The sequence below is a fragment of the Schistocerca cancellata genome, chromosome 3 (genome assembly GCF_023864275.1).
Source record: "Schistocerca cancellata isolate TAMUIC-IGC-003103 chromosome 3, iqSchCanc2.1, whole genome shotgun sequence".
In the NCBI taxonomy this organism is placed as follows: domain Eukaryota; kingdom Metazoa; phylum Arthropoda; class Insecta; order Orthoptera; family Acrididae; genus Schistocerca; species Schistocerca cancellata.
This window is the reverse complement of record NC_064628.1, coordinates 20527248-20552981: the sequence shown is the minus strand read 5'-3', so window position 1 is coordinate 20552981 and position 25734 is coordinate 20527248. Positions and strand designations below refer to the sequence as shown.

Here is a 25734-nt window from a genome sequence, read left to right as displayed (position 1 = left end):
CGAATCACTTCTGACTGCAACTCCCAGATATTTGGGGAAGTTGTGTCTAATACCAGTAACTAGTTACTAATTGTGTAGTCAAATCATATCTAAATCTATACTATGCAAACCACTGTGAAATACATGGCAGAAGGTATGTCCTATTCTAATAGTTATTAAGGTTTTTTCCCATTGCATTCATGTATGGAGCACAGGAAGAATGATTGTTAAATGATTCTGGGCATACTGAATTACAGTGGAACCTCACACAGCAAGCATAATTTGTTCCAGAACATTACTCATTAAGTGAAACAATTTATCCCATATAAATTAATGTAAAGTAATATAATGTGTTCCATGCAGAAAAAGCACTAAAAGTTTTATCTTATTCATGCCATTAACTTAAAGAAAATTATATATACAGTTATAAAACTGTATTTATGATACTTTACTATTCATGATACATAACTAATTCTTTTTTACTAGGAAACTGTCTATAGTCATTTGTTTCTGCAATGCTTCAACACTTCTCCAAAACGTGACACAACAGCATTATCGTCAAATAAATTTGTAAAGCACATAGCCACTGCTTTATTGGGGTGATGATTTTCAATGTATGATGCAACAGATTCCATCAGCATTTCTCTTATTGCTCTAAAAGATTGCTGCTTTGCTGTTAATCACTAACTCCTCTCCAGAACTTCCAGTTGCAAAATATACTGCAACTCCACAAGCTCTTCGGTGGTCATTCCTTGGCTGTGATCCTCCACAAGCTCACTGATATCATCGTTATCCACTTCTAGTCCCATGCTCTTGGCCAAAGTCACAATCTCATTGACTACAGGCTCCACAGGTACTGACTCAAATACCTCAGTCACATTCAACAATGCACTGTGGCCAAAGCTCCTTCCAAGCAGAAGTAAGAGTTCTCTCAGTAACCCCTTCCCATGCCTTTTTGATCATCTTGATGCAGGCAGTGATGTTGAAGTAATATTCCCAAAACTCTCTGAGAATGAGATTGATAGCTTTAGTCAGCTCAAAGCAATGCTCGAAGAGTGCTTCAGTGTAGAGCTTCTTAAAGTTAGAAATAATCTGCTGGTTATAAGCTGGAGTAATGGAGTGGCGTTGGGAGGCAGAAATTGGATCTTGATGAAATGAAATTCTTAAATGACATGGTGCTGTAAGCCTGGAGAATGGGCAGGAGCACTGTACATAACACGCAAGACATGGAGTGGCAGATTCATCTCAAGCAAATCTTTTTTCATTGAAGGACCAAACACTTCATTGATCCAATCACAAAAAAGATCACATGTCACTCAAGCCCATTTAACCTGATCTTCTGGACTTTACACTTCTTGAAGGCTCATGGGGTTTCTGAATGGTAAAAAGCAGTGATTTAATTTTCAAATCACAGCTTGCATTGGCACAGAATAGCAGTGTGAGATGGTCTGTCATTGGCTTGTGACCAGGCAATGTATTCTCCTCTGCTGTTATGAAGGTACACTTCAGCATGTTTTTTCCAGAATAGACCCGTCTCATCACAATTAAAAACCTGTTGCGGCGGATAACCCTTAGAATCTACAAGCATCTTGAAATTGCTGATGGAAGTTCTCTGCTGCCTTTGTGTTGGAACTGGCTCGTTCACCACGGATGCCGGTTCTTCTCTTAAACTTCTCAAACCACCCACAGCTTCCCTTAAACACTTCTTTGGCCATTGATGATCCTGGCATCTTTTCAATGAGGTCAGCAAAAATCATTCTCACCTTCTCACAAATGATGTTCTTGTTAATAGTATCACCTTCAAGCTGCTTTTCATATATCCATATAAGGAGTAACCTTCTGACATTGTTCAGAGTACAAAACTGTTGTTTGGATATTCTTGTCACTCTCTTTGAAGCACCGATCTCATTAATCTTGTCCTTGTTCTTGAGGATAGTGCAAAGGGTTGATGTAGATCAACTGCATGTGCAAGTTAAATCAGCAACACTCACACCATGTTCAAGTTTTTCAATGATTTTACGTTTCATTTCTAAGCTCATTTTCTTTCTCTTGCGGTTGTCTTCTTGCGGCTTTATCTTCAAGGACATTCCTATGAAGATTATTAAAATTTGCATATGAAAAAACACTTGTTAATACAAGTTTAGAAAAATGTGTGATAACAAGCAGCACTAAGATAGTAACATAAAGAGCACTAAATCCAGACTGCAGTACATACTAAAGATACTGTTCATATGCTGCTAGGTGAAAGTTGTTCATATTATTGAATGTTTCCCCCACCGGGCAGAAATGGCTGGTGATGTGACAATAAATTGTCGTCATTCGTTATGCAAAAGATCACTTGTTAGAAGAGTCACTTTTTTACAATTTGTTTTGCTTGTTATGCAAACTGCATGTTGTGGGTGGCACTCATTACGTGAGGTTCCACTGTAATTTAATCTGGTCTTTGCAATCCCTATGTGAGTGAGATTTAGGGGGTAGTAGTATATTCTTAGGGTCGATGTTGAAAGCCGGTTCTTGAAACTCTGTCAGTATATTTTCTCAGGGTAGTTCATGTCTATCTTCAAGAGTCTGTCAGTTAAGTTTCTTCAGCATCTCTGTGACACTTTCCCATAGATCAAACAAACCTGTGGCCATTTGTGCTGTCTCTCTGTGTGTATGTTCACTTTTCCCTGTTAGTCCTTTTTGGTACTGGTTCTATACACACTTGAACAATATTCTAGAACCAGTTGCAACAGACATTTGTACACAATCTCCTTTGTAGATTGATTGCACTTCCCCATATTCTGCCAATAAGCCTAAGTCTGCTGTCTTCTTTATCCATTTCATATCCTTACAAAGTGTTACACACTGGTCCAGCAGTGTCTCACTGATATTATAGTCATTTTCACTTTGTAAAGTGCACAATTTTACATTTCTGAACATTTAAAGCAAGCTGCCAATCTTTGCACCACTTTGATATCTTATGAAGATCCGACTGAATGTTTATGCAGTTTCTTTCAGTCAAATGATATCTACATCTATACTCTGCAAGCCACTGTGAAGTACATGGCAGGAGGTACACCCTACTGTAACAGTTATTAGGGTTTCTTCCCATTCCATTCATGTATAGAGCACAGGAGAAATGACTGTTTAAAAGTCTCTTTATGTATAGTAATTAATCTAATCTTGTTCTCACAATCCCTGTATGAACAAGACGAATTGTACCGCTTTTATTGTCTTCATTATAGATAACAGCATCATCTGCGAAATGTCTGAGTTTACTATTAATAAACTACATGAATAGCAAAGGTCCAATACACTTCCCTGGGGCACACCCAAAGTTACCTCTCCATCCGATGATGACTCGCCACCCAAGATAACATGCTGCGTCCTCCCTGACAAAAAAATCCACAATCCAGTCACAAATTTCACTTGCTACCCCATATGTTCACATTTCTGACAATAAGTATAGGTGTGGTACTGAGTAAAATGCTTTTTGGAAATCAAGACATAATGCATCTATCTGACTGCCTTGATCCAAAGCTTTCAATACATCATGTGAGAAAAGTTAAGTTGGGTTTCACATGATGGGTATTTTCAGAATCCCTGCTGGTTGGCATGGAGCAGGTCATTCTGTTTGAGATACCTCATTATATTTGAGCTCAGAATATGTTTTAAGAATCTACAAAGAATCGATGTCAAGGATACTGTACAGTAGTTTTGTGCATCACTTCTATTACCCTTCTTGTAAATGAGTGTGACCTGTGCTTTCTTACAACTGCTCGGCAAAGTTTCTTATTCGAGGGATCTATGATAGATCGTAGTTAGAAGAGGGGCTAACTCTGCTCCAAAGTCAGTATACAATATGATATAAATTCCATTGAGCACTGAAGCTTTGTTCCATTTTAGTGATTTCAGCTGTTTCTCAACACCACAGACACTAATATTTACTTCACTTGTTTTTTCAGCAGTACAAGAATTAAACTGGGGTAGTTCTCCTGGGTTTTCCTTTGTAAAGGAACATTTGAAAATGGATTTAAGCATTTCAGTTTTTGCTTTACTACCTTCAGTTTCAGTTTCTGTTTTACTCGCCAGTGACTGGACACTAATTTTGCTGCCACTAACAGCCTTTACAGACAACCAGAATTTCTTTGGATTTTGTGCAACATCATTTGACAATACGCTGGTGTGACAGTCACTGAAGGCTTCACATATTGCTCTCTTGATGGCCAAACACATTTCATTCTGCATCTTTCTATCTATAGCCCTATGGTTTGTTTTACACCTGTTATACTGTAGAGTCTGTTTTTTAAGAGTTTCTTCACAGTGACTGTATACCATGGATGATCTCTCCCATTATGAACTGTCCTACTGGGTACACATCTGTCCAGTGCATGGTCAACTGTTATTTTAAAGTTGATCCATAGTTCTTTTACATGCTCCTGTTCTGTGCTGAAATTTTCAAGTTTCTAGTCGAGCTGTGACTCCACTTCTTTTTTTTATCTATACTGAGAATATATACCTTTCTACTTTTTATAATTGGTCTTTTTACTTTGTTAATCATTGTTACCACAGCCACAACATTGTCACTGATACCAGTTTCACAACGGACATCCTCAAAGAGGTCAGGTCTATTTGTTGCCATTAGATCTAATATATTTCCATCATGAGTGGGATTCCAAACTATCTATTTTACGTAGTATAGTATCTCTTTGTGTCTATTTATATGAATAACACTGAATTTATTTATGTTTAAGCCTAAATTCCATAACAAGTTTCTAAGACTGTGGCATTTCTGTAAACAAGTGTGTCATCTAGAAAAAGCCTCAAGGATTTAGGCATTGTCTGTGGAGTGCAATGATCTGGTGCTAACTTCAATTGAAACAACAGTCAAGATAGCAATAACATTTGTTTATTATGACCAGTTTCAGCTTATATTAAGGCCATCCTCAAATTTTTTGGTTCCCTATGGCTGGTGCTGGTGGCTCCTTGGTTCTTCACACGATACCATGATTGTTCACTGTATGATCGTTGTATCACGTGAAGAACCAAGCAGCTGCCAGCACCAGCCATAGGGGCCCAAAATATCTGAGGATGGCTTTAACATAAGCCAAAACCAATCATAATAAACAAATGTTATTGTGATCTTGACTGTTGTTTCAATCAAAGCCTCAAGGGGCTACAGACTTTAGCAGCCAGGCCATATACATATACAGGGTGTATCAAGAAGAAGCATCAGATTTTAAAAAATCATAATGATTATGTTATTTGAGATATGTGCATGAACATTGTACTGTTGGAAAGAGCAAACACTCGAGTTTTACATGGCTCCACTAGGTAGCAGCAGTGTGTGTCCACTCCAGAGCTAGTAAAAATGGTGACAGGACAACAGAAAAAAATTTTGTGCTCTATGTTTTGCAGAGTGCAGGTCAGTAATAATTGTTCAGCATGACTTTCATACTAGGTATGGTGTGGATACCCCCTAAAGCACAGAGCATTGGATGATGCCATAAACAATTCTGAGAAACAGGTTGTTTGTGTAAAGGCAAATCGCCAGGCCTCCACGTGCATCTGACATGAACACAACCGCCATAGTTGCACAAGCAATCCGCAGAAATCCATTCGCTGTGCAGCTTGACAACTCAACTTGCCCCCGATGTCCATCTGGCATGTGTTCTGTCGATGTTTACACATGAGACCATATAAAATTCTGCTATTGTAAGCTCTTTGTGAAGATGAAAAATAACAACTTGTGGAGTTCTATAATTCTGTTCTTTGCAAGATGGAGGATGACATTTTTCTTCCATGCTTACTATTCAGTCACAAGGCAACATTCCATTTAAATGGAAAGGTGAACCATCGTAATGTGTAAATATGGGGCACAGAAAAACCACATGAAGTTGTACAACATGAGAGGGACTCTCCAAAATTTTATGTGTTTTGTGCAGTTTCGTGGGAAAAGGTGTATGGTACATTTTTCATTGCCAAAAACACTACATGCTTGAGAACCTTCTTTCCCCACAACTGGAGACTGATTCCAACAACTTCATTTACCAACAGGCTGGGGCACCACCACACTGGCATCTAGAAGGGTGGGAATTTTTAAATTAAAGGATTACTGAATGATGGATCAGATGCACTGGACCAAATAATTCAGCCTTACATTACTGGCCTCTGATGTCACTGGACCTGACTGTATTTCTTGTGGGAGTTTATAAAAAAAACTCTGTTTATGTTCCTCAGTTACCAACACCAATGAATGAACTGAGACATCACATAACAGCAGCTGTGGAAGCTGCTACTCAAGACATGCTCACTGCAGTGTGGGAACAATCTGAATACCGCATCAACATATGCCATACATCTCAAGTGGGGCGTATTGAACACCTATGAAAAAAACTTTTTGAGTTTCCCATTCATCAGTAAACAAAATTCATTGTATAGGTTTCCTAGTTTCAGAAATATAGACATGCCAAATTAGATGATTCTTTTTGATGCACCGTGTATTGTGAAGAGCAGTGGCACTATCACACCTGCACTTCCAACAATGTGTCCCTCTTAAAAGCGACGGAGTTCTGTTCTCTATAAGTCCTCACTCCAATTTCAAGTCAAGGGCCTTCAGAGTCCAACGATTTTAGGTCTATGTTCCAAGTATGTTCTTCAGAAAATTCCTAGCTAGACTTTATTCTTGTTTTATTACTTTTATTTTATTTATCTGTCTGAAGTGTTATTTTTCTAACCAACTTCTTAGAGGTTTACGTTCTTAGCTCATTCATTGTCAGATGTCCGTTATATCGTGCTCTCAGATTATTTAGCATTCTGCTGTATTCAAACAATTTAGGTGCACTTCATCTACACGCTCTGTATTTATTCTGTATGTTCCCAAGTGATGCCGAAAATATGTAATCTTCCTACTGTTTTTTTTTTTTTTTTTTTATGATCATTCTGAATCTATGTAACAACATTATTTCATTTTTCCACATGTGATTAGGTTTCTTTAAATCTTACTTATTTGTAATTTTAAATTTTATTTTATTCTTATCGTTGTGGAACATTAATTACAATTAGAACTGTACTTAGGTAGATAGGTGGTGGTGGTGATTAGTGTTTAACGTCCCGTCGACAACGAGGTCATTAGAGACGGAGCGCAAGCTCGGGTTAGGGAAGGATTGGGAAGGAAATCGGCCGTGCCCTTTCAAAGGAACCATCCCGGCATTTGCCTGAAACGATTTAGGGAAATCACGGAAAACCTAAATCAGGATGGCTGGAGACGGGATTGAACCGTCGTCCTCCCGAATGCGAGTCCAGTGTGCTAACCACTGCGCCACCTCGCTCGGTGTACTTAGGTAGATAGTGTGATTTGAAAATCACTTAATTGTTTAATGACAACATCCTTTGATTTTGCATATTATTCTTCTTTAACTCTGAAGGTCCTTTACTTGTTCTGCTTTCTGCTTATACGACTCTTGCTGTCGCTGTTCCACTCAGTCTTCATGTTAATTTATGTGTAGTTACATTTGTTACAACCAATTTATCTAATGTCTATACATCTAAATGGCAATTCACGTATTTCTCATGAACTTTACCTCAAGACCTATATGACCCACAGTACATCTGTAACATTTTTCGCATTTATTTGTTGTTACTACTTTGTCTGTGGATTTCATCTCCTATTTTCATTGCCCCATCTGATCTATTTTTGTGTTTTTCATAGCTGCCATAATAATGGTTTGAAACTGAAAATGGTTGCATAGTGTTACGCATTTAAAAAAAATTCATATATACTGTTGATTTTTGCCTAAACAAAATGTTCTATTCTGTACGCCCAGACCTTTGTTAATCATCTGCAATGTGGTACAGTGTCAAAAAGTCTGGAAATCTTGGGATATGGAATCTTCCTGTTTGCCAGCACCCACAGTACACACAATATTAGATGTGCAAAAAGTGAGTCTTGTTCTGCATGACTGAGGCTTTTTAAATCCATGTTCATTTGCAGACAGAAACATTTACCTCTCTACGAAAATTTATAGTATACGCCACAGTATCCTCCAACACACCAACATTGAAGACACTACTCTATCATTTTGTTCATCCATTCATTTGCCCCTCTTTATATGCGAGTAATTTGCCTTTTTCTCCACTTCATTTGAACTGCTCATTATGTTAGAGATTCATAATAAATTTAAACTAAGAAAGAGCCAATGCTACAAAGCAAATTGAAAAACTGAATTGGGTTCCAAGACCTGGCTCCTTGTTGGTTGTCAATCAACTGTTTGAATTTTCAAACATAGCTGTTGATGGCGACATTCTTGAATAAATCTCTAATGGAGGTCTGAGATGTCAGACTTGTCAGTGTCCAGCTTTCTACACAGGAGATACCTCCTGACAACAATGATGGAGGAAGTCATTGAAAACCCAAGATTAATGAATCCGGCATGGCAAGAACTCCATGAAGCATTTATTCAACTGTTTCAACTGCCTTTCAACACCAGGGATGTTTATTCCTATGTCATCCTTTGAGAGTTTGTGTGGTAAACATGATCTTCCTGTGTAATAAATGTGACATTGAAAACTTCAGCTTTCTTTTTTGCTGTCTTCTACTTTCACATCAGATGGGTTGACGAATAGCTGACTGGGAACTTTCAATGTATTTTGCTTGGGAAGTGATGTTACGGATAGTAACATAATTTTAAATATCTAGGTTCACTGGAAACAGGGTCACAGCATTAAGAGTATTACAAGGAGAACTGGCTGTTGACCTATCCTTGGCATCTCAAGTGAAGATTTTCTGTCAAGGTCATCATTTAGCATACGCTCTTCGAACAAGGAACACCACTTTTGTGTGGCTATTAAGTAAGACATGTTCAAGGCCAATGAAGTTTGAAGAGGGAAGTTTGCAGCGCCCTATTTTGAAATATATGTGCACATCTACTTTTTATGATATCCATCTTTTTTTAGTGATTCACTATTCCACCTACAACAGTAAACATGTGCTTACTGCTAACAGTATACTCAAATTAATAGTAAGTAATGTGATCAAAACCATTTAAAACCTTTAACAGACCTCACAGAAATGTTTACCACAGCCCTCATCATTTCAACCTTCTGCAGCAATATGTTTTGGAATGATCAACAATTTATATATTTTCTTTCAGTTGTAATTGCAGCACATGCATATAAGATATTCTCTTTGTTAAACAATACTCATGAAACTTCTACAATTTTTTTTTTAAGACACTGTATCTTCAATCACTTATTAAGTTGTAGCTGTGCAAATTTAATTTTAGTTATTCATGTTAATGCATACCTCAGTGCTGACAATATCTGCTGCTTTGAGAGAAGAACCTCAATTATTTCTTCATTGGCTGTTGAAAGACGCTTCAGCATATCCAGTGCTAGTTGATGAGCAGCTGGGTATAGGTTTTCCAGTGACAGCAACAGGCATGCCTATAGGAAAGTGAAGTAATTATAACAAAAAAGCAAAGGACATGATAAAGTAAACAAATTTCTGGAATATGCAAAGTGAATACACAAAATGCTACATTTACAGACAAGTTATTTATTGTTATTAAGCACCCGCTTCTGGGACCCGGAGGTGCGCCAACCGTAGAGAGAATACACTCGACGGGTTAACAATGGGTGTTGGTGTGCCAGCCAGCCTGGAAGTGTCTTTTAGGCAGTTTATCACATCCAACAAGGTAAATACCGTGTTGGTACCAAAATTCTGCATCAGGCACCCACAACACAAAAATGAAGAAAATGTTCTCACACTTGAAGAACATGAGATATACTCTAGACACACAAGTATGGGGTACACAAAATTATATCAGTCAATGTCAGGAAGGGCATCCATCATCCTTTTCACAACAGAGATTGCATGTCAGATATTTTCAAGTTTGCTGCAGGTTACTCCCAAGTTCCTCAACTGTAGGCCTGGTGACTTAAGTGATTTTATAATACATCATGAGAGGTATAGGTAGCTCCAAACAGTACTGTATCTCGTATTTCATCCAGAGATTCTGGACTGAGCACTCTGCAAGTTATGTGGTCCCACGGCACCAGTGGTAAAGGGGATGACAAGTTTTAACACTCCACATTTGACTGACCTCAATGTTCAGAAAAATTTTACGCAAGTCAAATTATCATTAATGTTCTCACCACACAGGATTGAGATGTTAATTAAGAGGTATTGTTTTATTTGGCTAACATACACACACAATGATGCCTAGCTTGCTACATTAGGTCAGCATATATTTGCTGATCATAAGTGATAATTATTGTGACAGTGCCACGAGATTTAAAAGTGCCGCTACGTCAGTACGCAAACACGGTGATAGAGGCGCTCCGCAGCTCGGCTGAGCGCGGGAGCGCCACCTAGCTATGAACGGCGCCGGCCGCATGTCACGGCACGGCAGTTGAGTGACAGATACGGAGTTGGTAGCACGAAACCCACTATTGTTTCTACGTTTGTATATCCACGCAATTTATTAGTGAATTAAAGGTTATAACACTTTTTGGCGACGAGGTTGGATATTTTTTTTCCAGCATTGGAGTCTTGTGCGTTCGTGTCTGGGCAGACATGGAACAGCTTCTGCAAGTGCTCATTGAACAACAAACACAGCTGACGGCTGCTATTCAGGCGTTGTCGACGTCGCTTACTCATCATCTGTCGTCCTCTTCTCCGCCTCTGTTCCCTCCTTACGATGAGGCCGCTGAAGACTGGGAGGATTATGAGAAGCGTTTGCGGCAACACTTCTTGGCTTTCGGCGTTGTCGACGCTCCAATGTGTAAGTCGTTATTTCTATCTTGGATTTCCCCACGGATCTATCAGCTGCTATCTCAGTTAGCCCCTCTGCGGGAACCTGCCTCTCTGTCCTTCCAAGAAATGTGTGACTTATTGTCTAACTATTATCGAAAAAACACCCACGTCATTGCCACCCGCGTGGCGTTCTACCGGTGTCGTAAACAGCCCCATCAATCTTACCGGGCTTTGGCGGCGGAACTACACGGTCTGAGTAGGAAATGTCAGTTTGTCACAGACACTCATCATGAGTCTTATGCTGATTCAATGGTTAGGGATGCTATTCTATGGCTTGCTCCTGATAAAGAAGTTCGGCAACGTGCCCTACAACTGACAAACCCGTCGTTGTCGGAAGTTCTAAGCATCGCTCAATCCTTTGAAGTGTCTCACGCTGCTGGCGCACAAATAGACGCGTGGTGTGATGTAGGCGCTGTACAGTCAACTTTCGACACGGACAATTTGCCTGTTTCCCAGGAGAACGAAGATGTGGCGGCGGTTCACTCGCGTAAACAACGTCGCGTTGGGCCGCAATGCTCGCAGCGAAAACAGCAACCACAGAAACAGGTTCGTTCCGCCCTTCCTTCTTGTCCACGTTGTTTCGTACAGCATGACAGGGCCGCATGTCCAAAACGTTGGGCCACGTGTAATTCATGTAGGAAAAAAGGCCACATTGCTTCTGTGTGTCAGTCCCCTAAAGTTCCTGTCGACGAGGACGAGGCATTGGACATGGATGTTAACTGTGTGCTTTCTCAACCAAATAAGTTGTTTGTTACTGTTCGTGTTCTGGATAAAGACATTTGCATGCAAGTGGACACTGGCTCTGCAGTAACTCTCATTAATTCTCACACGTATTTGGAGTTGGGCTCCCCTCCCTTGTCTCCAGTTACGCGAAATCTGAGAACTTATAATAAACAGAAAATTCCTATCGTTGGCCAGTTTGATGCTTCCACTGCCTACAAGTCTGTTGTTCGGCCCCTCACGTTTTATGTGGTGGATCATGCGGGCACTGAAAATCTGTTCAGTTATGATGCTTTCCAGCTGTTTGGGTTCTCCATTGATGATGATGTGCACCTCATATCTGAGGATATTCCGTATCAACAGCTGGATGGATTGTGTTCTGAATTCTCGTCCGTGTTCTCTGCTGGTCTGGGTCGTGCCAAGGATTTTGAAGCCCACATTACTCTTAAACCTACAGCTCGCCCTAAGTTTTTCCGGGCACGCCCTATTCCGATGGCGTTGCGTGCACCTGTCAAGGCTGAGATAGACAGGTTAACAGCTTCAGGGATTCTCCTTCCTGTTACCTCCAGCGAATGGGCATCGCCAATCGTGGTGGTTTCTAAACCAAACGGGAGTCTGCGATTGTGTGGCGATTTTAAAGCCACTGTCAATGCTCAGAGCCTCATTGACACTTATCCTCTTCCCCGTCCTGAGGAGTTATTTACCAAGCTCGCTGGGGGCCAGTTCTTTTCCAAACTTGACTTATCGGAGGCGTACCATCAGTTGCCGTTGGATGCGTCTTCCAAGGAATTTCTCGTCATCAACACTCCTTGTGGGTTGTATCAGTACCAGCGGTTACCATTTGGTGTTGCTAGCGCGCCGGCCGTTTTTCAGCGGTTTCTGGAACAGCTCACGGCTTCCGTTCCTGGCTGCATCAACTACCTGGATGACATTGTTGTCACGGGGGCCTCCACTGAGGAGCACCTTCGCAATTTGCGTTCATTATTTCGGGTTCTGCATTCGACTGGGTTGAAGTGAAATCTGGACAAGTCACAGTTCTTCCAACCCTCCATTGTGTATCTTGGTTTCTACTTGTCCCGTGAGGGTATACGTCCTCTACGTCAGCACGTTGCGGCCATTACCGCTCTACCCCGGCCGTCTACGGTCAAAGAACTTCAAGCGTTTCTAGGCAAGATTGCTTATTATCACAAATTCATTCCATCCGCGGCGGCGGTGGCTCATCCTCTGCATCAGCTGTTACGCAAAAACGTTCCTTTCTGTTGGTCCGACGAGTGTGAGCAGGCTTTTGTCTGCCTGAAGGCTCATTTGCAGTCGGCGCCTTGTCTTGCCACATTCCATCCGGGTCAGCACTTGGTTCTGGCGACTGACGCGTCACAGTATGGCCTAGGGGCTGTTCTCGCCCATCGGTATGAGGATGGGTCAGAACGACCCATCGTCTATGCTTCCAAGACCCTCAACGATGCCCAACGGCTTTACTCTCAAATCGAAAAGGAGGCGCTCGCTATCATTTATGCTCTAAAAAAGTTCAGCGCTTTTTTGTATGGTTCTAAGTTTCACCTCATCACCGACCACAAGCCGCTGGTCTCTCTGTTCAGCCCCTCGGCGTCACTTCCGGATAAGGCAGCTCACCGCCTGCAACGTTGGGCCTTATACTTGTCTCGTTTTCACTGTGAGATTCACTATCGCCCCATGGCCCAGCTCGCCAACGCTGATGCGTTGTCGCATTTGGCGATGGGCCCCGACCCGGTTTTCAATCGAAATGAACTACTCTGTTTCCACATTGATGAGGAAGAATGTCGTGCGGTCGAGGGTTTTCCGCTTACAGGTTCACAGGTCGCGTCGGCTACTGCGCGGGACCCGGTCCTCCGTCAGGTGATCGGTTTTGTTCAACGGGGTTGGCCGGACAGGACCAAGGGCCGGGCATCGGATCCCCTTCGCAACTACCATGCCTTGCGCCTTCGTCTGTCTGTTCATGAGGGTGTTGTTCTTCTGGCCACGGATGGCACATCTACACGGGTCGTGGTGCCAGCTTCTCTTCGCAAAGATGTTCTCAAACTATTGCATGAGGGCCATTGGGGGATTTCTCGGACTAAGTCCCTGGCCCGCAGGCATGTTTATTGGCCCGGTATCGAGTCAGACATCTCCCACATGGTCACTGCGTGTGGTCAGTGTGCTCAACAACTGGCTGCACCCCGTACAATGCCCTCTCCGTGGCCTGATCCGGCGCAGCCATGGGAACGGGTGCACGCTGACTTTGCCGGCCCCTTCCTCGGCACTTATTGGCTACTGTTGATTGATGCCTTCTCGAAGTTTCCATTTGTGGTTCGATGTCCGTCGCCCACCACTGCGGCGACGACGCTGGCTTTGTCCAAAATCTTTGCGCTAGAAGGTCTTCCATCCACGATTGTCATGGACAACGGCCCTCAGTTCTCTTCCAGGCCATCCGTGATTTTTCTACTGGACAAGGGATTCATCATGTTACAGCACCGCCCTTCCAACCCCAATCGAATGGGGAGGTCGAGCGCCTTGTCCACACTTTCAAAAGCCAGTTGAAAAAATTCCTTACTGATTTTTCTACCGATGACGCTCTGTTGCAATTTCTGAGTTCTTATCGCTTCACGCCTCTGGGTGATCGCAGCCCTGCTGAATTCTTGCATGGCCGCCAACCGCGCACTCTACTGCACCTGCTTCACCCTGTCAGGCCTAGTACTGTGTCCCCTAGTGCGGGAAAATACTTGGTGGGCGCCGACGTGTGGGCATGAGGGTATGGATCTCGCCCTAAATGGATTCCAGGGGTGGTCAAGGCTCTTCGCGGCCGCTGGCTTTGTGAAATACGTACGGATGACGGCATGGTTGTTCGCCATTACGACCAGATGCGCCCACGAGTGGTGGCCACGCCGGTGCCACCGCCCCTTCTTTTGCCTCCACCAGCCCGAGAAGCCAGTCCTGTCGCCGCTGCCGATCTCCTGTGCGTGTCGCTGCAGCCAACGTCACTGCCGCTTCCGAGTACGCCGGAACCGCCCCCAGTCGCGACGCCGCCTTCTCCGGGACCCATCTCACTGGAGCACACCCCCAGGTCCATGACACCTATGGATGCTGCTCCGGAGTTTTCACCCATCATATCGTCCAGGAGGCACGTTCCACGCACAAACTTCCGTCCTGGACATTTTCGACCATATTCTCGTGTTTCTCCGCGGGATCTTCTCGGGGTCTCCCAAGAGGCCATGGATGTCTCCGAACTGTCCGTGTCTCCAAGGAAGTGAGTGTCTTTTTTTTTTTCAAGGGGGGAAAAGTGTTGTGACAGTGCCACGAGATTTAAAAGTGCCGCTACGTCAGTACGCAAACACAGCGATAGAGGCGCTCCGCAGCTCGGCTGAGCACGGGAGCGCCACCTAGCTATGAACGGCGCCGGCCGCATGTCACGGCACGGCAGTTGAGTGACAGATACGGAGTTGGTAGCATGAAACCCACTATTGTTTCTACGTTTGTATATCCACGCAATTTATTAGTGAATTAAAGGTTATAACAATAATGTTCCAACCAATTGTCAAGACTGTTTTAGGAGATATCTGTGGGAGATATCTGATACTCGATTTTCCAATAAATATTGATATTTCTCCAAGATAGGGCAGCCTGATATTACATGGGCTGTTGTCCGGGTATGTCCTAAGTTCTTTTCATTACAACTTTTCTGCAGTTCTTCAAGCTCAAGATGTGATATTGTCCTGCAACTAATATAGCTTCTGACTCCACTCTTATTTTTGGCCTTTTAAGCCAGAGACCAGCCACAACCACAGACTACTGCTGATCATACACATATTTCTGTGCCGAGGTTTGTTTCAGCTTATTTTTGAGTTCCCATTTTGTTGTTACTTTGCAGTATCATTATCTTCTGTACTCTGTGAGGATTTTCTTGCAACCTTCTTAGCCTAGGCATAATTCCTCTCTTTCCATTTGTCATCTCAGACTTTTATTTGATGCATAGTGGATCATTCATATGTTGGGTCACATACCTACTACACGCAAATGTCAGTTTAAATGTTTAACACCACTTTAGATTGTTATTTATTAGCTACCTTATTTATAGATGAAACAAACACGTGTGTGTGTGTGTGTTTGTGTGTGTTTGTTTTCTTTTCTGAAGGACACTTTGACCAGAAGCTAAATGGGTAACACTCTTTTCGTTGTACCTGTCTGCAACTCAAGTGCCATCTTTAATTGAGCAGCAATCTACCCTTTTCCTAAAGTTGTTCATTTGTACATGATATTGATATAATATTGGTCCAAATAACAAGTTTTCACCTAGTTAGCTGTATTCTCCACAAACCAACATACTATTCTGTAAAACTGCTCTCTGCACTTGCCAACAGCGCAAAACTATTTTTATTGTGCTATAAGTTATCTAGCACAAATTGTGTATGAACTACAGTATTGAGATCAATCAAATGCAGTTGTTATGACACTGACTTCATATTTGGAAGGATGGAGCTTTGTCTGTCTGATGTTGCTGGTTTAGGTTTTCTGCAGTTTTCCTAAATTATGTCAGGTGAATGCCAGGATGGTTCCTCAGCAAGGCCACAGTCAACCACCTGTTCTATTGCCATATATTAAATGTGTCTGTATATTTGAGCTATTTATTTTCTTAGCACTATGACAAATCCTTTACATTATCATATTATCTGTGGACAAATAAATACATAAATAAATAAAAGCAGAGTGGAGGATGAAATTTTAGATCCTGTAGGCTCTGCCAGTAGCTGGTACTACCGCAGGAGTGATGTGTACAGACTTCTGTTTCCACACAGCTTTTATGTCTGCTAGCTCTACGTATCTGACCATCTTCTCATTGCAAATTATGGGAATAGAGATGTCTATGAGGAAGAGACTTACTCCGCTTCACTGATAAGCATAAAGTCAGGTTGAATATAATGGATTGTTTTATCTGTGATTATGTTGCAGATCCAGTAATTTTTGAATTTTTCATTTTCTACAACAGTGAGAGGATCACATCTGTGGTAGGGAAGGAAGTCTTTCATTAACAGGTAATTCTGTCCCAACTTCTGGTGGATTATTTCAATGACTTCTAGAAGTTCTTCATCACAATGACCTGATCTAGTATTGCTGTCAGAAACCCCTCAGCTTTTGCATGCAAACCTGCATGCATGAAATATTTGTTTGGTGTTTACAAAATGACATTATCATGGTTGAGGTCATTCACATGTTTCTCATGCAGTTATTTTCTCAGCCACATGTTTCTGCTAGATTGATTTTTGTGTAATTAATGTCTGTGGATACTACTGCTTCATAGACTGACAAGCTGCTGTTGTGAAAACACTTCTTCATCGTGCTTTTTGTGGAGCTGCTCAATATCTATAAGCTCCCTGCCTTCCTTTCTCATGTAGGAAAGTCAGCCTTTAAACAGAGTGACAAATACCAAATGTAATGAAAATATCCTGTGTTTTCCTCTGTATTTCTTCAAGGCTGGTTTCGTCCAGTTAATGGAACTTAAAGTGTATGTTGGCACTAGAACTGCATATCTACTAATGGTGCTGAGATGACAATATTATGAAAAGAATAAATTGATACTCAACATACAATGGAGGTGTTGAGTCGCAGACAGGTGCAACAAAAAGACTGCTAAACAAGTAAGCTTTCAGCCAAAAGGTCTTCTTCTGAATTAGACAACTTACACAAACACATTCATGCAAACACAACTAACATCTAACATGCCCATGACCACTGCATCTGGCTGCCCTGGCCAGACAGAGAGAGAGAGAGAGAGAGAGAGAGAGAGAGAGAGAGAGAGAGAGAGTGGGGGGGGGGGGTAGGTCTAATTTAGAAGAAGCTTACTTGTTTAACCATCTTTTTGTTGTGTCTGTCTGTGACTCAACATTTTTCACTATTTAGTGAGTAGCAATCCGTAGCAGTCTATCATTTTCATAATACTGTCATTATTCCACCCTGGATTTTCCAGAGGTGCTGAGTCTAGATTCCAAAACTGGGGAAACTCTGCTAATGTATGTACTGATGATGATTTGCTTTACAGTTTTATGCAACATTTGTCTTCTTTGAAGGATAACTAAACGCTTACAGATGTTATGTTCATTCACAGTTTCATTATCTCAGACCCCATAGCTTGGTGACTTTAATCTGTCCACTATTAAGTGGCAAAACTATACATACATTATCACCTGGCAGGATAAACATTTTAAAGTAATACTGAAAATTTTGTCTAACAACCGCCTCGAACAAGTCTGAAAACCCCACATGCAGAAGAAATATTCAAGATTTCCTACTTACAAACAGGCCTGATATTTTCAACAGGGTCACTAATGAGAAAGGGATTAGTAACCATGATGCTACTACAGGAACAATGGTTATCACAGGCAAAAAGATCATCAAGAAGTCCAGTAGAGTATTTGTGTTTGGTCAAACTGGTCAAGTATCATTATTAACCTACGAGGTCTGTTTAAAAAATTCTGGAACACTATCCACAAAATTTTTCTATGCTTACCTTTTACTTACTGTGCATGTTCTCCTTTGAAATACTCTCCTCCACAATTGATACACCGCTCCCAATGCCGTGTCCACTTCCAGAAGCAGCCTCTTGCTGGATCGTGAAAAGTGCCATCTGCAAATTTTCTTTTATCCCATCTATCACTACAAATCTTTGTCCTTTCAACGGGGTTTGGAAATAGAAAAACATCTGCAGGGGACAGGTCTGGAGAGTACAGAGGATGAGGCAGAACAGTGATTTCATTTTTTGTGCAATAGTAATGCACCGACAGTGATAAATGTGCAGGTGCATTATTGTGATGCAAGAGTCATGAATTGTCTCACCACATTTCAGACCATTTCCTTCTTACATTTTCTCACAGATGTTGCAACACACCCTGATAGTACTATCAAGTAACAGTTTGTCCTTGTGGCATGAATTTTTGATGAACTAATCCTTGAAAGTCAAAGAAAGCTACCAGCATGGCTTTGACATTTGACTTGACCTGATGAGCTTGTTTTGGTCTTTGAGAACCTTTCCCGACCCACTGTGAAGATTGAACCTTGGTCTTGACATCATAACCACAGACCCACATCTCATCACCAGTTATGATCCTCTTAAGGAACACCTCATTCTCATTTGCATAATCCAAAAGCTCTTCACAGATTGCGAGGCAGAGGTCCTTCTGGTCTAGACTTATGAGTCATGGGACGAACTTGGCAGCAACACAATGCATTCCAAGATGCTGTGTCAGGATTTCATGACATGATCCAACTGAAATGCCACATTCTCCTGTAATCTCTCAGTCAGTCAGTCTTCGACTGAAACACGTTTCTAACATGAGCATCATTGGTAGATGTCAAAGGGTATCCCAAAAGCAGGTCATCTTTAACTTCCATCTAGCCTTTTTTTAAACCATGTGAACAATTCATAATACCAAGTACGGCTTAAGCACTCATCACAGCAGGCTTCCTGCATTATTTCGTGTGTCTCTGTAAAAGTTTTCTTGAGCTTCACACAAAATTTAATGCAGACACATTGCTCCTCTAACTCTGCATCTCAAAATTCACAAATGTGTGACAAAATATTCTACTTTATACAACACTGAAGTATAACTAACAGACATACAAAAGTGAAACTTCCAGTAATTACACATTAAACACAGGAATATGCAGAGACGCCAACCACATTTCTCTCCAGTGTACAAATTGCACAAAATTATGATTGTTCTGGAATTTTTTGAACAGACCTCATATGTAAAAGATGAACTTATAACATTTAGTTCATATCTGCCAAATACAGAAAAACTGTGATTCAATTTGAGAGACTTTATAAACCATGGTATGAATAAGTATGATCCAAGCTAAGTAATAAAAGATAAAAAAGATCCACGCTGATTTAACGTTATCATTCACAGAATGTTGTGAAAACAGCATCTACTGCACTCTGGCTACAAAAGAAACTGAAGGGATGTTGACAAAGAAAAGTTAATAGCAACTTCTGCATCTGTAAAGGGAGCTGTACGTGAAGCTCACAATAATTTTCACAGTCAGATCCTGGAAAAAGCTTTGTCAGAAAGTCCTAGAAAATTTTGGTCATATGTAAAGTCAATGAATTGGTCCAAACCTTCCATTCAATCTCTCATGGATTCATCCGGTTTCAAAACTGGAGACACCAGGTGCAAAGCAGAAATTTTAAATTTTGCATTTTGAAATGTATTCATGCAAGAGACTACTGTTGTACCTATGCAAACAACGAACCAGTCACTGGCAGAATTCCAATTAGGTTTTACTTTGCAGATACCACAGAATTAGCTCATTTCATAGTCTGTATTTATTACTGAGAATCACTTATATGCAGTGAATAGTCCTGTGTCACTGAAAAAGCGCACCCTTCACTCCTGTTTACAAAAAAGGTAATAGACTGGATGCACAGGTTTATAAGTCAATATCGTTAATGTCCCTCTGTCCTAGTATCCTAGAGCATATTCTAAGCCCTCACATGACATTCTTGGAGGAAAATAAGATTCACTCAAAGAATCAGCATTGATTCAGAAAACAACACTTATGTGAAACACAGCTTGCTTCATTCACTCATGACATCCTGTAAACAACATATGCAGGTGTAGAGATAGATTGTGTCTTCTTAGATGTCCCCAAAACGTTCAACACTGTACCACATCATCAACTTCTAATCACTATAAGAACATACAGAGTATCTTAATCAATATGTGATTGGCTTTATGAATGTTAAACTAACAGAACTCAGTACATTATATTGGAATGCAAATGATCCACAGAAATGAATGTAACATTGTGTGTGCCCCAAAGAAGTGCAATAGGATCTCTAATGTTTTCAACACATACAAATGATTTATCAAATAGGTTCAGCAGCACTATAAGATTGACTGCTGATGATGCAGTTGTGTACAGGAAAGTATCGTTGTTCGGTGATCACAAGGGATTGCAGAAAGACTTGACAAAACTTATACTTTATTTACTGAATGGCAGCTCCAATTAACTATGGATAAAAGTAAAATAGGACCTATAATAAAGAGAAACAGTATCTAATTACACACACAATAGTACCTGATTACAAGATTAGTGAACACCTGTAGCATAATATATCATATAAGAATTTCTGGGTAATACTAAAAAGCGATATGAAATGGGACAATCAGGTAAAATTAGTATTAAGGGTGACAAATGGAGGATTTAGATTTTTTAGTACGGTTATGGGAAAGTGCAGTGCAGCTGTAAAGGAAATCACATACAAGAGGCTAGCGCAACCAATCCTAGAATGTTGTTCCAGTGTTTTCAAACCTTCAAACAGGTATGACAACAGACATCAAACCAATACAGACAAATGTTGCTAAGATCTTTAAAGGTCATTACAGCCCATATGGAAATATAAGAGAGACGCTCAAGCAACTTACGTGTGAATCTGTGTAAGAAAGGAAACATATTTCTCAGGATTTGGAGAACCTCTATTTGAAGAGGACTATGCAATCATTATGCTGACACCAACATATGTCTTGCATCTGGATCATGAGAGGCATTTAGATAGATATTTTCCCCCTCTCTTGACATGCGAATGGAATAGGAGAAAATCCATAACATTGGTATGATGTATCCTCACAATGGACAGTACAGTAGCTTGCAGAATATTCATTCATATGTAGACGAGGATTGAGGGCTAAACAGAACCATAAGAGTCTGAAGCTGTGCCCATAAAATATTTAATTTGTTGCTGTTATAATTTTGTTGTTGCCTTTCAGATGTAAATGTGTCTTCCAATACTTCATCATCATGGGTGAGACAGTACTGATGACTGAACCATTTTTCTCATAAATCAACAGAACTTAAATAATCCATGTATGTGGAATGGAATCAAAGGCTTTTTTGTAATCAATGTGGGTGATAAATACATTATGGTTTTTTATCTGCTTCCTCCTCTAGTATGGCAGACTATAATAAGCTGTTCTTTGCAACCTAAAGATTTCTTCATCCAGTTTTTCTGCTCTTTTGGCAGTACTTTGTGTCTATATGGCATTTTCTTTACATTTGACGTGAACACTTCACACATTGCATATTTCGAGGGGTCTGTTATATTATTTTGGTATAATAGTGGGCTGTTCAGTAATACTGAAATGCTTAGTGAAGTAGGTGCAAGTTGAATTTAAGCTACAAATTTGGTATGTTATCTGGGCTTGTTGCTTTCCAGTTTAATGTTGATGTTATTGCCACAGTGACATCTTTACTACTGATGGTGTGGCTTTCAATTTCTTGCAGATGTTTTATTCATTCTTTCTCATTTTTAATTCAGGTGTTATTTGGCTCATAGTTCACTTCTTGTGTCCATTTGGAAGACCAGGTATGTGCCATTTCCTGTTGATCAGGAATCTCATATTGCTGGTTGATTTCCTTAGATGTCAGTAAAATTCTTTATATCACTTTAGCCTCTTGCTCTTAGCACTAAGTTTCTGTTCCAATGATTTTAACATATCATATGCGTTCATTGTCTGAGTAGTTATAATAATAATAATAATAATAATAATATAATAATTATTATTATTATTACTTTTCAGTGTATTTAGTTATTATTCCACATTTGTGTAACAAAGTTAAGAGGTCATTTGAAACAAAACAAAAAATCCACATTAAGACTAGATCTTATGAGGGAAGTTCAGTAAATGTAGACAGTGTGATGCTGTCATGGGAAAACCTTTAAGTGTATAAACTATGTTACAGAACAAAAGTAAATGTTCACATCACTGTCTTGCTTATTTTCACTTTACTGCATTGACAGATGGAGAGTCTTCTTGTTTCCAATGGCTTGTTTGACAATTCCCATTTTTTCGCTGTACAGTCTACGTAGACCTGCTCTTGGCTGGCAGGTCCTGCATCTTATCAAATTGAATCCTGTGGTTTTTTGACTGCAAAGCATGTTCTGCTACAGCCTTCAATTTGAAAGATGAAATGTGTGATTTCTTCGCCTTCTGTGGATGTATCTTTCTATGAAATTTCCACTTCAGTGAAGAGTGAGCCACTAATGTACTGAACCAAAGTTACAACTACCTCCTTGAAAATGTCCTCCACAGAAGGAGACAAAATGTAGAAAGTATCAAGAAATGCCATTCAACCATGGCAGAATAGCCTGGATATTTTTAATAATTATAACATAACATTTATGGGCACAGAAGCTTATATTTTATGGGTCTTGGGGAGACTACCCATTATTCCCTAGATTTAATTAAATTAATTAATTTTAATAAATGTAAATAAAATATGTGGGTGTCTGATTTATGTTAAAGTCAACTAACAATAGAATGAAATTTAAATAATCTCAGATTTATTTTGCTAGTGGAGTACCCAACTTCATTAGTGGTGGGCCAGCTAACATGGAGGAATGGACAAGTTAAAATCCTGCTACAATTTCCTAAGCACAAATTAATTTAAGTCTGGCATGGCTCAAACAATAGCTGAAGTCCCACAATAGAACCCAGTAGTTTTTCAGCAGGACAGTTCTATAATTTAATTATACATGCATACTAAGTGTGGCATATCATTCCAGACAGAATCTTTCACTGTCCAGTGGAGTATGCACTGTTTTGTGATAGGCAAGGTTTGGGTTCGAGTCCCAGTCTGGCACACAGTTTTAATTTTTTTTCTAATTAAATAATTATGTAACCAAGAAAGGAGTATTTTTTTTAGAAGTCACAGTGAAATAACTTACCAGTGGTTTGGAATCTGATACCACATGGTATTGCAGCAACTGATGCAACTGGTAATATGCCTTATAGTGAACTAATGAATTAATCACTAGTTCATGAAGATAGTGTTGCACTGGTATGTGATAATCTGTCAGAGAACGGATGTACTCCAACAACACCCACACCACAAATTTGCCACCTCCTGTAACAGGATGCATAAACTGAATCACTTAATCCTTCGGTATACACCATCTTAAAACTCATATTCATGAAAGACAAGCCTCAGAATGTAATAAAAAAACTGGAAACACTCTCCAGGTAAACACAAAGTATTTAAAAACATAAATGAAGACTAAATTTCCACTCAAAATCAGCAGGTATTGCAGCAGAAGTGTATTTATATGTTCTTTACTTTTTTTGTATCGAAAAATATGACATTTATTTCTGTAGCACTGATGTCACAAAATTATTAGAATTTACAAAACTACAACTGGAATACAAGAAAACTCACTTTGAAGATAAAAAATAGTACTGAAACATGTTTGGGTATAAAAAGTACCTAACCAGAAAGCAGAGATCTACTTACTTCTCACTGATACATATATGCATTTGCCACACCACTCCTACATGAATTTAGTCGTCTTTGTGCAGGTGTATTCAGTAATGTGAGGGGCATCCAATAAGTAATGCAAGAATGTTTTTTTTTCTCTGCCAGGGTCAGCTGAAAAAATGTGGAATTTGTTGTGGGACATGGTGGAATTATTCCCACTTGAGACCCTGCAGTCTTGTGAAGTTCTCACAAGTGGTGTCGCTATAAGTAGCTTTCAAAATGTCAGCTGTAATGGAGGTGAATTCCAAGCTGGCACTGAGTTTCTTTTGGTAGGGAAACCAGGACATCGTAGGTATTCCTACGTGCTTGTCTATGGAGACCTGGCAGTGAAAAAAAGTAGGATGAGTCCCCATCACAAAAAGGTCATGAAAACCTGAAAACCTGTCCAATATCCTGTGTGACAGCTGGCCACACAGCTGTGACTCCTGCAATGTTGGAAATGACTTCATCATGTTCGTCGCCACAAAAATGCCAAGAAACTTCTCTTTCTCCATGACAATGTGGAGCCTCATGCAAGTCTGCACATCTGGGAGGAGCTAAAAAATCTCAGTGAACAGTTCTTAAATGGTTCAAATGTGTCTGAGCACTATGGGACTTAACATCTGAGGTCATCAGTCCCCTAGAACTACTTAAACCTAACTAACCTAAGGGACATCACACACATCCACGCCCAAGGCAGGATTCGAACCTGCGACCGTAGCAGTCGCGCGGTTCCGGACTGAAGTGCCTAGAACCGTTCGGCCACCGTTGCCGGCAACAGTTCTTACCCATGCATCCTACAGCCTGGACCTAGCACCTTCTGACTTCCATCTGTTTGGTTCAATGAAAGATGTGCTCTGTAGAATGCAGTATATGGATGACAGGGAGGTTAATGATGCAGCAAGACATTGGTTCAGATGTCAACTAGTGGAATGATACCATTTGGGCACACAGGCCTTCCCAGTAAAGTGGCATATGGCCATCCCCCTGAACAGAGATTATGTTGAAAAATAGGAATTTGTAGCCAAACGAGTGGGGAATAATATGGTGCACTGGAATACTGAATGAAAGTAATCTGCTTTCAGAAAAAAAAAAAGTTTCATTGCTTACGGAACACCCCTCACACATTTATGTAGAATGGAAACAGCCCTCCCATCAAGTAACTTTTTCTTTTGCATTTTGACTGAATGATGTGACATAAATCAGTGAAAGACAAAAAAATAACTGCCACCTAAAAAACATCAGACATCAGACTGCAAACCCAAAGACTTGAGATTCACTCCTCTGCAGGCATAGAAATTTTCCTGTCACTTATCGTTTCTTTCTCATTTGGAAATGAACAGTCTATGTGAAAAATTTTAAGATGCACCATAGTTTTGAGTCTGTGTTAAACTGTAAGTGCCCCCATCCCCCCATATCTGATGAGGTTGGTCAGTTAAGATATGGTTGTATCACCTCCAACAGGAACATTCCTGTACAGCACAGGGATATTCAAACCCATCTTCAGGTTGAGGATAGCTTTAGTTTTAGCTAGTCGAAAACATGAGTTGAAAACATTATTGCCAAAGAGCTACCCAAACCTACATCGTGCACACCAGAACCACTGGACTTCACTGGTGTCCTAGATGCACAGCAGACAGTTGCATGTTTGAGAGTACAAGGAAAGTTGTTGCTGTGGCAGTGATATCAGACAGCTGGGATACACAACTTGACTGAAGAGCACTGAGGTGTATTTACTAGGCAATCCATCCTTCTATTACTCATAGATTCTGCTAATAGTTTCTAACCACAGTATACACCTCTGAAAGATTCAGTCAAGGGTAGACAAGGGCCACATACAATGCCATGACTGATTATTTGCAGTTATGCTCTTAACACTTATGGCACTGGTTTTGTATGTAGCTCCCATTACCTCTGGACTGGCTGAAATAGGATTTTCT

The 25734-nt window shown here is 40.5% G+C and overlaps 1 protein-coding gene across 1 annotated transcript in view; it reads right to left on the bottom strand.

The window, feature by feature from the left end:
- LOC126176811 (regulator of MON1-CCZ1 complex) overlaps window positions 1-25734 on the bottom strand; it is a 92276-nt gene that overhangs the window by 6057 nt on the left and 60485 nt on the right. The window contains exons 12-13 of the mRNA XM_049923994.1: window positions 23229-23407; window positions 9266-9405 (exon numbers count right to left, since the gene is read on the bottom strand). Coding sequence (XP_049779951.1) covers window positions 9266-9405; window positions 23229-23407 — 319 coding nt within the window. The remainder of the gene's footprint in view (window positions 1-9265; window positions 9406-23228; window positions 23408-25734) is intronic.